Genomic DNA, 13,770 nt, shown 5'->3' with positions numbered 1-13,770 from the left:
GAAGGACCTGGGCAAGCTGCACCGTGCCGCCGCCAGCGGCGACCTGGCCCAGTTGCGGCAGGGACTGAAGAAATACGGCGTCGACAGGCGGGACAAGGCGGAGCGGTAGGCGGGGGAGCAGCGCCGAGCGGGCGCGAAGGCGGGGGGGGCTGCAGCCCCCGGCTGCTCAGCGGCCGCGTTGCTGCGGGGTGCGGGAAGGCTGGTTCGCAGTCGCCCTCCGCCCTCGGCTGGGTGCGGGCGTCGTGCTTGTACTGCCAGAAACCCTTGAATTCGGCCTGGCATCCAGCTGTCGCCTTACCCTTTTCGCTCCGGCCTCCTCAGCGCCTGGAGTCGCATATCCTTGCCTGGGGGCGCAGGAGTGGCAGGGAGCTGGCAGCAGCCTGGCAAAGGTGGGCTGCTGAAGGGGCCTCACGGCCATTCTCCAGCCACGCCTTGAAGTCACAATGCAGTCGCCTGTATCTTGGGCATCTCAGAGCGCTCTGCGTGCAGGCTTAGTAGTTGAGCTAGGAAAGCTGGACTGCCTCAGCTGAGAGTAACTGAAGGAGAGGTAAACACTGCAGTTAGGAAAGAGTTACAGCACAGAATAAACGCTATGTTTATTGATGCTACATGCGCAATTGCCTTATGTGCCTTTTGGGACTGTGATGTGGCAGCCAAAGCAACGCTCTGCTCTTAGGTGGCAGTTAGTTAGTTGCTTGGTCTGAGGCTTTGGTACTGCTAATCAGTACTTTGGATTGTAAGATCTGGGCAGTGACTTTCAGGAGAAGCTGCTGCTTCTGGGAGGTGTTCTTGTGGGGGTTTTTGAGTCAAGCACATCAAGTATGTGGCAATTATATCTGAAGAAGCAGACCTGGGCTGCAGCATAGCTCATACAGTGATCCATCACAAGCATAAGGGAATCAGCTGAAGTTTTTGGGTCTTACGTGTGTCAACATTTCAGTGCCTTTCCCAAAAAGACTTGGAGTCAAAACCTTCATGATATTCTGAAGACATGCTGGTTTTCTTAGAGTAGCTCAGCTTCCTAGGCTGTCTGTCCTGAAGACTGGACTTCTGCCAGCCAGCTAGTTTATTGCCCTAAAAACACCTAAGACCACCGACATTTGTAGGAGAAGCAAGGAAGAGCACAGTAAGTGCGCACTTTAGTAATGCGGGCTGTGTGCCTGAGTGTTACCAGTCAGTATTTGTTTATATGACTGGAGATGGGGGATGCAATTTAAGGTGGGTTGAGGGCATTTTGTGCATGCTGCATCTGCCTGGATCAAGGTGCCCAGTGGCATTTATGGAAATAGCTGCTGAATGTTTCTCATTTTTTCTTCTTAATCATTGATCTTTTACTGTGGCTGATTCAATCATCAGGTCTTAGCAGACCCTGGTATGAAATTTGTCTAGATTTTGCATTTTAAGTTCATCTTGTCTAGAAAGCTTTGTTTCCTCTGGAAAGGCATCCTTCTGTGTGTTATGCTATTATCAGTGTTGTAACTGGACAAATAAAGTAACAGACTGTAAAAAAATAAACCAAGAGACGAGGCAGTGTACATACAATAGTGCACTACGATGGTTTTGGCATGACAGTGCCCTGTGCTGTAGAGCTTTCCTGAGAGGTACTCAGTGCACAGTCTGCCTGCTTGCTGCAGCCTCTGTACGCTATACCAGCCATCAAGGTTGCAGGCACACCTCTGCCCTCTTACTGCCTGTGGAATTGATGTGTGTCCTGAGTGACCACCAGATGCAGTTATGTTTCAGAGCTTCATTGTGTCCTCCAGGGACTGGAGAAGTTGACATCGTTGGAAATAGAAGTGAAGAATAGGAAATGTGGGAAGTAATGGTTGTGTGCATTGTTCACATGAATATCTGAGTTCTGCTCCTCAGGATTTCCAGAAGAAAGATCCTGCCCCAGGGACGTGGCAAGTATCATACCTACAGGCTCCTGTAGCTGATAGGACCTCCCAAAAATGCACTTGGAGCAGTATCCGTTGGGAACATACAGTTTTTCAGAGGTGGCCTGGCAAAGCATTCAGCCTTGCTGGAAGAGATCAGCAAAACTCAATGCAGAGTTGGAAGCACTGTAGGTGTGATGCTGACTAGTCATGAATCCTGGGTCAGAGCTAATCACTGAGAGAGATTTACTCCATCAGCAACCCGTCAGAGTGAACTCTAGAGCTTTTCATGGATTAGCTTGTACCTGCCTGGTTGTCAGTTCAAGTGCTGTGGAAAGTGGTTGCCGCCAACCTGCTGTTTCCCTGTGGTCTCCCAGTGAGGTTGTTCTGCAGCTGCTCAGGCATCAGCAGTTCTCTTCTACCGCATGGTGGATCAGGATGGGATTGCAGCCGCAGCAGGAGGAGCGGAGTCTGGGCAGGGTCCCCAGGGCTGGGTGGCAGAACAGCTTTAGTATTACTGGAGGTCTCTTTGGGGACAGGCAACTGTGAACACTCTGATGTTCTCTGCCAGCCTGTTGCCTCAAGTGAATCTCCTGTGGATCAGCAGGCCATGCTCCAAGCAAAGCCAGATCCTTTTCTGTTGGCAGACTGAGAGGCTTGGTTGAGGAGGGCAGCAATTTGTCTGCAGGTTTTTTGAAGGCTGAAAACTGTTTGCAGAGTTGATAGTGGCTCCTTCAGCTTTGTCACGCTTCCAAGCACTTGGTAGTCGCAGCTTTTAGGTGATTGTGGAGTCTTTCATAACCAGTCCTGGTTAGCTTTCAGAGAATCTCAGTCTCATCTCCACAGATGAAGGATCCTGCATACTTATATGGGAATTTCTCAAAAAGTGTTAGTAGTTGCTCTTGAGGGACTCTTCTGTTGGTGCTTCAGTCTGTTCCCTGTCTGTAGCAAGACATTGCAAGTTCTTTGAAATTTTGTGTTTTTCTTGTCATCGTCCTTGTTGCCCTGGAGAAGGTTCATCAGCTGCCCTGTAACAAGAAGTGTTTGCATTACAAATTGCTGTGTTTCTCATCACGTGCCACTGCATTTGTGTACCTTTTCCCTTCCTACCATCCAGTGAGCCCTTCAGCTCCCTGTCTCTCACCAAGGTACCAAAACAGTTGCAAGGTTAGTTGAGCTTTCCTAAATACAGAGAAGGACCTACCCACAGTGGTTTGTCTCAAAACTAGTACTGGCATTCTCCTTGACTCTTGAGGCACTGAAGGATTTTTATTGCATCACCTTCAAGGGAGGAAGGTCCCAGCTGTTTTCAAGCCTGTCTCCTGCTCTGTTGGGACAGATGTGCCTTGTGCACAAAGTGAAGCTTGTGCTGGTTTGTGCCTGTGTTTTAGGGGGAAACACATTCAAAGACTTTATGGGTGATTTTGTCTTTGGATATAAGAAGGCTGGTTAATTCACATCAGATCAAAGATGTTCTGTGGTTTGAAGGAGCCCTTTTCATTCTGGCAAGGCTTTAACTTGAAGAAAATGTTTTACTTTCTTATGCTGATCATGTATTGTGGAAATACAGTATTCCCTCCTCAGAGAGGACTTCCTCTGTAGTAGGTATTTTATGACAATGATAGTTATACATATCAGGAATGTCAAATATTACTTTCCTGTAGCCAGGATTACAGTGTTCTGTTGTCTGGTTTGCTACATATTATCAGTGGCACCTTGGTGCAGGTGTGTCCTTGTTTTTGCTGCAGTAGTAAGCAAGCTAGGGAAAAAACAGAAATCCTCAATGTACCAGGAAACACGAATATTCTTGCTATAAAACCCATCTCCTACATCTCTGATACACTTCTGGCACATGAATGATCACAGAAGAATGTAAGGATTTGCCTGCCATAGTCCTTAGATTCCCAAGCTTTGGTCTCTGTTGCTGTACCATATGTGTAGTCCTGCTGGAGGCAGTGACCAGTGCCCAGGCACAGGAATCTGTGCAGATTCACTTCTACAGTTGAAGGAAATGTCACCTTTCCAAGCAGGGGTTATGGAGGGGTTTTGCTGGCCAACCTCAGGAATTTGGTGTGCAATTGCCGTTACTGGTAATGGAATAGGAAATCTTTTCTTAACCTTGCTTTTTACAAAGTGAAACTTGTGGTCATATATCACAGCCTGAAATGATTTCTTTAGTTGTCTGTTCTCTAATTTAATATATTTCATTTTTAGGACACCTCTGCATCTTGCTTGTGCAAATGGCCATGTGGATGTCGTTACATATCTAGTAGAAAACAAGTGTAAGCTGAATCTTTTTGACAGTGATAACAGATCACCACTGATGAAGGTATGTGGAATGTGTTATGTTCTCGTAAGTGGAGCTTACTGATTATGCACTTAATTATGTAACTTGCAGGATTCTTTACAGATAGATCTGTGTAGAAACATGCATATTGTCATTGGCGTGGCATAGACATATGTTAGCTAATCTTTGAAGATGCTCTTATTTTCCAGCATTGGGAAGCAGGTGGAATTGTAACAGAGTGAAATGTAAAATCTGGAAGTATTTCCTTTTTTCTGTGTTGTTCCCAGGCAGCACAGTGCCAGCAAGAAAAATGTGTGGCTATTCTGCTAGAGCATGGTGCTGACCCAAATCTGGCAGACACTGATGGCAACACTGCCCTTCACCTGGCTGTCCTGTCTGCTAATACAGCTGTAGTGGGGCTGCTACTTGAGCATAATGCCAGTATTGATGCCCAGAATAAGGTAAATTTTTGTACTTGTTAAGGAAGTTCTTTCAAAAAGTTTTACTAAAAATCCTCTGTTTTTTTGACTTTGATTTTTAACTTGATTTATTTATCTGCCCTTTCAGGAGGGATATACCCCGCTTCTTCTTGCTGTCTCTGAACATCATGAAGAGATAGTAGAGTTTCTTCTTAAAAAAGGAGCTGACGTGCATGCTCGAGATCAGTGTGAAAGGTGAGGAGTTTGTCAAAACTCTACATGGGATCTTTAGTATTCTTTAGGTTACATTGATGAGGGGCATGGGAATCAGCTCTGAAAAAAACCAACAGGGAGCCTCACAGAAGGAGCTATTTCTGTGTGACTTGTGAAGGCAGTTCTGGAGGTGGCTGCTGTCACAGCTCAGTGGACCCTTCCTGCACTGAGGATTGCAAGAAGGCACTGTCTGTGATGGCCCTTCTGCCAGGAAGCGTGCCCTTAGCTCAGCAGCACGGCCTCAACTCAAAAAACCATCTCCCGCATAGCAGCATAGTTTGTATGTAAGTGTTGTCTATGCGGAAGCTTTGTCTGATTCGATTGTTTTGATTACCTTTCCCATGTTATTGTGGCTCTTAATGAAAACTGCTTTTTCTTTCTTTCATTTTAAAATAATGGGGAAAATACTTTTTTTTGGAGAGCAAGTAGGCATAACAATAATGACAGGGTCTGTGTGAAATGATGTTTTTCAAATCATATTTTGAATGTTTCAGAACCCCACTTATGACTGCTGCTTCTGGTGGGGAGCTTAATTTGATAAAAGTTCTTCTTCGCTATGGTGCTGATGTTTCCCATAAAGACACTAATGGTTGGACAGCTGAGGATTATGCTGTTATTCATGGATATTCCAGGTAAATTTCTAACTTTATTTTTAGAATAAGTTGTCAGTTGTCAGTGTGACTTTTGAACATTTTTGTTAACAGTACTGAGGTTTAATGGTGTGTTGAGACCTGTCTTGAAGCTGTACGCAGTAACATCTTCTGATAGGTGGTGTTCCTGTGCCTAGTGTTAATTTGGACGTTGAGGAAAATTTTCACTCGGATTTCTCTGTTAGATTTCAAGTTTTGTTGCCAAGCTCACATCTGCCTAATATAAACTCTAAAAAGTATCTGAATCCTGTAGTTATCCAGAGGTGCAATTTGGCAGACTGAAACGTATTTAAACCCTCTCCACAGACCAGCACCATTGTCCTTACTGACCTCCACTACAGTGACCAGGAACTGCCAGCCTTTTGTTTCAGAGGAGATCTAACTGATATCCCTTTTGTTAAAATCTTAAGCAGTATTACTCTTATACATAGTTTTATACCTGTGGGTGTTCATTCTCTAAGGTGGTTATGGGTGCTTAAAAGCTAGGTTGGAAAAAATGTACCAAGCAAGAGTTAATATCTTTGTAGGTATGAATATGCATCTATAGAATGAACATGACTGTATTGAAATGTGTAAGCAGTCATGCAGCAAGTTCTGTATTACCCTTTGTGAATCGATATGAGTATATAAATTCATATGGTTATGAATATGTATAGGATGGATAATAAGTGGCTGTTAACTATTCTATTAAATGGTTTAGGCAAGTACATGGTTGTTATTACTAAATATATTTCCTCTCTTTCTCTGTATAGTCTTAGTAAGCAACTGGCAGAATACGCAGACTGGGAAAACACAGGAGAAGCTTCTGCAGGTGGTGCACAAGGCATCACAGTACTTAGCACTCCTCACCGGGCAGGAGCTGCTGGCTTTACACTGGGTGCACCTGCTGTGGACAGAGGAGGTAGGATCCTTCAACCGTGGAGGAGGTCATGTGGAAAATTAGTGGCCTTTAGGTGGTTTGTGTTGTTGACACTTCCTATGTTCACCATTGACTATAGTGGGAGGCATCAGATGGAGTAGCACAAGAAGTTTTGTGAACGTATTTGTTTGTTGCTAGTTAGAGGTGCTTCTTGTCAGGCTGTGAAGGCAGTTGGGATTTGTGTGCTACATGCCCACTTATAGGGTTGTTGCCTTCTGCCTGTCAGATTGCCATCTATGTAAGTTTTCCTAGAGAGAGAGAGAAAGGGGACAGAGAAGGAATTAGGGAAAAGTTTTTTTCTGTTCTTCAGGTGTGTACTTTTACCTATAGATGGCCATTCAAACTGTGAAAATCCATTTGCAAAACCAGTAGGTTCATCCTGAGTAGTTTTTCATCTTTCTGTAGTTGAGGAGCAAGGGATGAGTTAGCATGAAGATGCATGTCTTGTTGATTTCCACTGAGTTTGTTTAATATCAATAGTTTCACCTGCACTAAGATCTTTGTAGTGAGTCATCTCGTTTCTCAGCATCAGTTACAATTCCTTCTGTGAACGTGCTGTAGAGACATATTTAGGAAAAATTGTCGTGGAAAAGTAACTTTGTTAACAACAACAACAACAACAACAATGCAGTGTCTATATATACTGTATCTTCTTGGACATAGTTTGATATACAATAAAAATAATTATTTTCTTCCACTTTCAATAATTTTATGAAATAAACTTTAAAAAAATCCGTTTTACCTTGTGATCCAGAAAAACTATTAAATTGCCTTGTGATCAAAAAATTAACTCCTTCAGTGAGTTTTTAAAATCCAGTCTATGCTTATGAGCTCGCATAGCACTAGAGGAATTTTATAAAATTAATATTTTAATATAAATGAAATTGTTTGTCCTGTACTTTATATCTCAGGCTCTACAGTGGGAGGTTTTATTCTTTCTGGTTTCTTAAGAGTGTTCTCAGAACACCATGTGGCAAACGGGCAGCAGTGTTCACACACAGTTCATTACTCTTTTTTAAAATATGTTATGAATATGAGCATAATGTGGGATATTTTTCCTCATTGACTTGTCCCAGACATGGGAATTTAATTTAGAGCCAAAATTTCTTCCTTTGACTTGATAACAGTTATTTTGGTCTAGTTGGAGATTTGTAAAGTTAATTGATAGATCAGAGGAAGAGAGTTGCTTGTTTGGGTTTTTTTTTTTTTGTGTGTGTTTGAAAGGGTTTGGTACAGATAGTTTAATCAGCAAAATGTTGCTTTCACCCAAACAGCACTCTCTGTTACTGCCTCCTGTGCATGTAGAGAATTGCTGGGGTACCACATTAGAATGAGTCACTTTAAAACATATGACTTGAAGAATAATACTGTTGTGTGATTCCAAAACTGATATACCCTCAGGGAAACAGGAGTTCTAGAACCAAATAATTTGCCCCATTCCTTGAAAACTATACTAGTGCTAATATAAGTCCCAAACATTATGGGAAGTCTTTACTTCTCTTCATTTGAAGAGTAAGTGTGAAGAGAATGTTATGTGGCTTAAGGACCTGGGAGAAGAAAGAGTATGCTCTGTTCTCAGTCTGTTTCTAGGAGGACTTGTGTTTCTTCTCAGTAGTATGAATCCCTTTCTACTTGTGCTCAGTCTCTTAAAAGATGACCCCAGCATGCTGAACTAAAGAGATCAGTAGCATACAGGGAACATTTACTGGCATTCATTCTGTAGTCTCTGGCTTGCACTCACAAAGCACAAGTCTGGCATCATGAGAGTCCCTTTGATACGATGCAGTAACAGCCTTTGAAGCCTCTGGTAGAGGAGAAGCTGGGATGATCTTGAGAGACCAGAGAAACACTCACCAAGGAAATATTTTCTTTTTTTGCTCTTCTGTACTATTTTTCTGTGATCTTCAATGTTGTCCTTATTCCTTTTGCTACTTTTGCATTTGTTGAACATTTTTTCAAAATATTCTTCTCTAATGAGCAAGACAGCATATGTAAGGAAGTTGGCTCATGCTTGTTTGAATGTTTACTATTTGTCAGAGCCTTTTTATTAATCACAACCAAGTTTGCAAAACCTCCAAAGGAATGTCTTCCAGCCCTAGCATATTGAATGACAGACTTCAGATGTGAAGTTGAAATTTCTTTAGCAAAAAATAATAATTATACAATTTTTCTAAAGGCAAAGATTTGGGTTTATGGTATGTCTGCAGTGGTTCTTTTTTTTTGGCTACTGCACTGCATATTAGTGTATTGTTCCTTCAGTGTTTCCCTGAGTCCTTACAGAAACTGTTGATTTTTCATTGTAAAACTCTTGTAAATCACACTGAAGCACTCATTTATTTTTTATCTCCTGAGGTCAGGAAAAGTTGTCATTTATCACCTTTTAAGAAACCTGGGAAATAGAGAAGGGTTGAGAAACCATCTTGAGGTCCTCTCTTAACTCTGCAATTGTATGTTTTTGATAGAAGTCCTTTTGCCATATCTATTCCATGTATTTATGGTAAAATCAATACAAGCAGGACTCCCTTATGCTCTGAGACAAGTGTTATGGCCTTGTCACAAAGAAATTTGATGTCTGGTAGCTGCAGTTAACAGAACCACACTATTCATAGACTTATAATACAAAATTTTGTAAGTAGAGTGGGTAGAGCAGAGAGATAGTGATTTTATATTCTAAAACTTCTGTTCCACAATACACAGATGTGCATACACACCCAAAACACGTTCATGACTCTTACACCAGTCAGTGCGTCCAGCTGGCCTCCCGTATAGCCTTGGGGGAACAGGGTACTCATTCTGACTGCTTGTCACATCTCTGTTCTGTCTGGTGGCATAGCTTCTGTATGTAAACAGTTCAGCATGGTCAAATCAGTATAAGCAGGACTCCCTTATCTTCAAACTGAGGTGAAAGGGGCCTGTGTTTGTATCTGAGACCAACTGACACAACTTTTAAAGTGAGCTGGTTTAAGGCAACAAGTTTCTGAGTTGCTTTTTTAGTAAGTGATAACAAACATGCTAAAACTGTAACTTGAGATGAGCAAGTGTAAATAACATAGTGACTCAAAGTTGCATGGAGGTGTGAGCACTGAGAACGAAGACTTCCTGCAAAATTTCTGGATAGCATATCTCCAAAGTTTAGTTGTTGACAGCTAAGAATTTTTGGGATGGTTAGAGGGAGGGTTTTTAAGTGTGCTGTATTTATAAAGCACTCCACAAATATGAAGGAATTGCATTTGCAGTCTCTGTTAGATGAGGATTAGTCCAGTTGAGGGAAATATAAAGTTGGCAGTAAATTCCTGGTAATCTGTTTCAGTATTTCAGAGTGGTGGAATATGGGTATTTTACATGGAGCGAGTAGATTAAGTTGCACTGTTTGACCCTTGAGCATAGAGTTCTGTAGATTGTGATTGGTTTTGTTTCTAGCATTTATAACTGTAGAGTAGGCTGATAGTACATTCCCTCATTCTTATAGCTTTGTTGGTGTATGGTTATGTTTTCCAAATTTCTGGGAATTCAGATTTATTCTGATGTCATTTTTCGTCTGTCCTTTCCATGCCTTTTCCTAAATGGATATAGGAATGCAACAATCTCCTAACCAGACATCAAGAACAGGAAAATCAAGGAAAGGTATTCTATATAGCATTTCAAATATGAGATGTTGTACAATGAACAAATATTAACACATCTATGATGTTCATTATCCTGGAGGTCCCTATTTGGATTGTTTTGGTTTTATAAATTAGAGAGCAGGCTGTGGGTACTTTTCGTTTGCATGTTTTTCATGGATCCTTTATTATTAGATTGTTTGCTTCATTCCATTAGTGATAGTAATTTTTTCTTTTTTAATATGCTCTTCTGTTACTCCAAAATGGAAATTCACTTCAATTGAAGTGGAAACAATCAATCTCCAGAGACTGCTTTTCTAGATCCTATTTCTGTAGTAGGGCATCAAAGTCTGTCTGAAAGCTAGCTCATGAACTTTCTCTTTTGCCTTCTAAAGGACAATGTGACCTGGTTCTGATGATTGCTTCCAGAATCACAGAATCAACTAGGTTGGAAAGGACTTTGAAGATCATTTAATCTAACCGTTAACCTAGCACTGACAGTTCCTAACTACACCATATCCCCCAGCGCTATGTCAACCCGACTCTTAAACACCTCCAGGGATGGGGACTCCACCACCTCCATGGGCAGCCCATTCCAACACCTAACAACCCGTTCTGTAAAGAAATGCTTCCTAATAGCCAGTCTGAACCTTCCCTGGCGCAACTTAAAGCCATTCCCTCTTGTCCTATCGCTTGTTCCTTGGTCAAAGAGACTCATCCCCAGCTCTCTGCACCCTCCTTTCAGGTAGCTGTAGAGGGCAATGAGGTCTCCCCTCAGCCTCCTCTTCTGCAGACTAAACACCCCCAGTTCCCTCAGCCGCTCCTCCTACGACCTGTGCTCCAGACCCTGCACCAGCCTCATTGCCCTTCTCTGGACACGTTTGAGTCATTCAGTGTTCTTTTTTTATAGTGAGGGGCACAAAACTGAACACAGGAATCGAGGTGCAGCCTCACCAGTGCTGAGTCCAGGGGTGAGATCCCTGTCCCTGCTGGCCACGCTATTGCTGACACAAGCCAGGATGCCATTGGCCTTCTTGGCCACCTGGGCACACTGTTGGCTCCTGTTCAGCCGGCTGTCAATCAACACCCCAGGTCCCTCTCTGACTGGCAGCTCTCCAGCCACTCCTCCCCAAGCCTGTAGCGCTGCTGGGGGTTGTTGTGGCCCAAGGGCAGCCCCCGGCATTTGGCCTTATGGAAACTCACACAGTTGGCCTCAGCCCATGGCTCCAGCCTGTCCAGGTCTCTCTGCAGAGCCTCCCCACCCTCGAGCAGATCAACACTCCCACCCAAAAGTTACTATACATTGAAAGCAAAAGTTCAGATAACTTAGCTTGTTTGATTAATTATAACTGTACTAATTGAAAATATAACTGAAGTCACCTGTCAGAAGTTTATAACTGACTGCTCCATGCTATCCACCGAGTTTGAAGAGACAAATTTTTATTCAGCTTGAAAGGTTAGCAAGTAGATTAGACTGCTGGTAATGAGTGAGTTAACAGAATACTGTGGTATGTAAAGCTAATTAATATTTTTAAATATTATGTGTTTTTAATAAGAAACATTAAAAATCAGTGACTCTGTTGGTATTTTACCTGTTTTAGCTTGTCCTCACACTAGAAGTTTCAAGCCTCTAGGTTTTGTCTACATGACATGTCTACACTGAACATGTACACTATATTTCATTGTCTGAAAGCCCAGTTCAGGTCAGGAGATGTACTCACCAAAGTTCCCACATAAACCTTGTCTTTAGGATAGACAAAATTTCCATGCTCATTTGTGGTTTACTGGTAGTAGAGGAGATGTCTTCAGGCATGATATGCCTTTGTTTTCTTTTCCCTTTAATGATTTTGTCCAAGACCTCTAGTTTGGTTGTCATCATGCAACTGTATGGAAGGTCACCAATCTCCTGTTTATAAGCATCTTCATTTTGTTATGATAATTAACAAGAATTAGTTATCGAGAACTTCAATGCTGAAATAGCTACTATGTGGAGGTTATATTTGTTTGTTTGTTCCCTTCTCTCTTGGGAATTGGAGAGCCCTTTTATTTCATCTTAGTTGTTGATAGTTGAGAGGTTTCAGCACTTTTGAAGCTGGATTCCTAGAGTTCAGATTTCTTTAGTATATAAATGATGTGCTAGAGTGCACTCTCATCAAGTTTGCAAATAGCCCCAAACTGGGGAGATCAGTAGATATGCTTCAGAGCAGTCCTGCCATTCAGAGGGACCTTGACAAGCTAAGTAAATGGACTGTCAGGCCTGTTACATGAAACTCAGCAAGGGCAAATGCGAAGTTATGCACATAGAAAGGAGCAACCACTTGCTACAAAGTATGCTGGGACTGCCTGGCTGGAGAGCTGCTTTGCTGAGAAGGCACAAAGGGTCTTGGCAGAGAGTGAGCTGAGAGTGAGCCGGCATGGTGCCCTGCAACTAAGAAGGTCAACAGTATTGTGGGCTGTATTAAGAGCAGCATAGCCAAGAGATTGAGGAAAGTGATTGTCCACCCCTACTTGGCACTCACTGGATTGTGTCCAGCCCCCTGGCTATAATTTTAAGCCCCTAGTGCAAGAGAGATTGGTCTTTCAACAGGGAGTAGGTTCTGTGGAGCACTATCAAGCTCATGAGGGTCAGAAGTACTTGCCCTTTGAGAAGAGACTGAGGAAACTGTGCTTGTTCAGCCTAGAGAAGACATGACTTTGAAGGGGGCCTAGCAGCAGTTTCCATTACGTATTGAGGAGAAGACAAAGCCAGGTGCTTGCTAGTGGTGCATGACAGGAGGCAAAAGTGCAAGAGGCATAAATGGAAACTGGAGTTTCTAATTGGATGTGAGAAACTTCACTGCGATAAGGACAGTAGAACAGAGAGGTTGTACAGTCTCCCTCCTTGGAGGTATGCAAGACCAGACTGAATAAAGTCCTAAGCAACCTTATCTGATGTCATAGCTGAGCCTGCTTTGAGGAGGCCATTTTGCTAAGAGGCTTCCTGAGGTCCCTTCTGACCTGAATTACCCTATGAACCTATGTGCAAGTTGCCTTCATAACACTGATTGAAGCTGGAAGTGTAGTATAGAATGCCCTGGTTATGCCCCTTTTGTCTGTTGAATACCCTTTTTGGTGCAGTGTAGAGAACTGCTGGTGATTCTTCTACCTGAGGACAAGCTTTAGATCTTGATTATGCTTTTTGATTTTTCTTTACCTTTTCAGAATAATCTGTAAGTGGGTAGAACAGCATATACTGTAATATATAGTATAATGTTATACATAAAATTACATAAAATAGTAAAATCTCTGCATATGATAGGTACTCGTGTGTGTAATATGAGTACTCCAGAGTACTCATTTACTTACCCTCTTGCTAAACCACCACCATTTTGTTAACTGTTTACTATCATAGCATATTCATATTATGCTATATTTTTAGTTTAGAGATTTTTTTTCTTAACATTCTAGGTATAAGAGTCCAAGGAGATATAACTCTGGTCCTTTTTATTTTTTTTTTAATTTTTTTTTTTTTAATTTCATGTAGATTGCAAAAGCAGTTTTGGAGATGCGTTCACTCATGCTGTCTTGTGTTGAATTGACTACCCAAAGTTTCATTCTGTAAGACCTGTAGAGCTGTCTGTGTTAAACATGTACTGGTTCATTTTTAGCATGCCGAATCTAATTTCAACATGTCAATTAATGTTTGAACAGCAATAGATGACTTTTCCCAAGGAGACTCAATAAGGTGAGGCTTAAAAAATATT

At 42.2% G+C, this 13,770-nt stretch overlaps 1 protein-coding gene across 1 annotated transcript in view; it reads left to right on the top strand.

Annotated features, from left to right (window-relative positions):
* LOC113491228 (ankyrin repeat domain-containing protein 26-like) overlaps positions 1-13,770 on the top strand; it is a 57,395-nt gene that overhangs the window by 1,172 nt on the left and 42,453 nt on the right. The window contains exons 3-10 of the mRNA XM_026867991.1: positions 5-105; positions 4,092-4,206; positions 4,452-4,625; positions 4,732-4,838; positions 5,351-5,488; positions 6,259-6,407; positions 9,999-10,049; positions 13,718-13,751. Of these exons, the coding sequence (XP_026723792.1) occupies positions 5-105; positions 4,092-4,206; positions 4,452-4,625; positions 4,732-4,838; positions 5,351-5,488; positions 6,259-6,407; positions 9,999-10,049; positions 13,718-13,751 (869 nt within the window). The remainder of the gene's footprint in view (positions 1-4; positions 106-4,091; positions 4,207-4,451; positions 4,626-4,731; positions 4,839-5,350; positions 5,489-6,258; positions 6,408-9,998; positions 10,050-13,717; positions 13,752-13,770) is intronic.

Source organism: Athene cunicularia, assembly GCF_003259725.1.
Source record: "Athene cunicularia isolate RWA chromosome 1 unlocalized genomic scaffold, athCun1 chr1_part2, whole genome shotgun sequence".
NCBI classification, from domain to species: Eukaryota; Metazoa; Chordata; class Aves; order Strigiformes; family Strigidae; genus Athene; species Athene cunicularia.
Note: the sequence above shows the minus strand (reverse complement) of the source record. Positions and strands in the feature narration are given on the sequence as shown.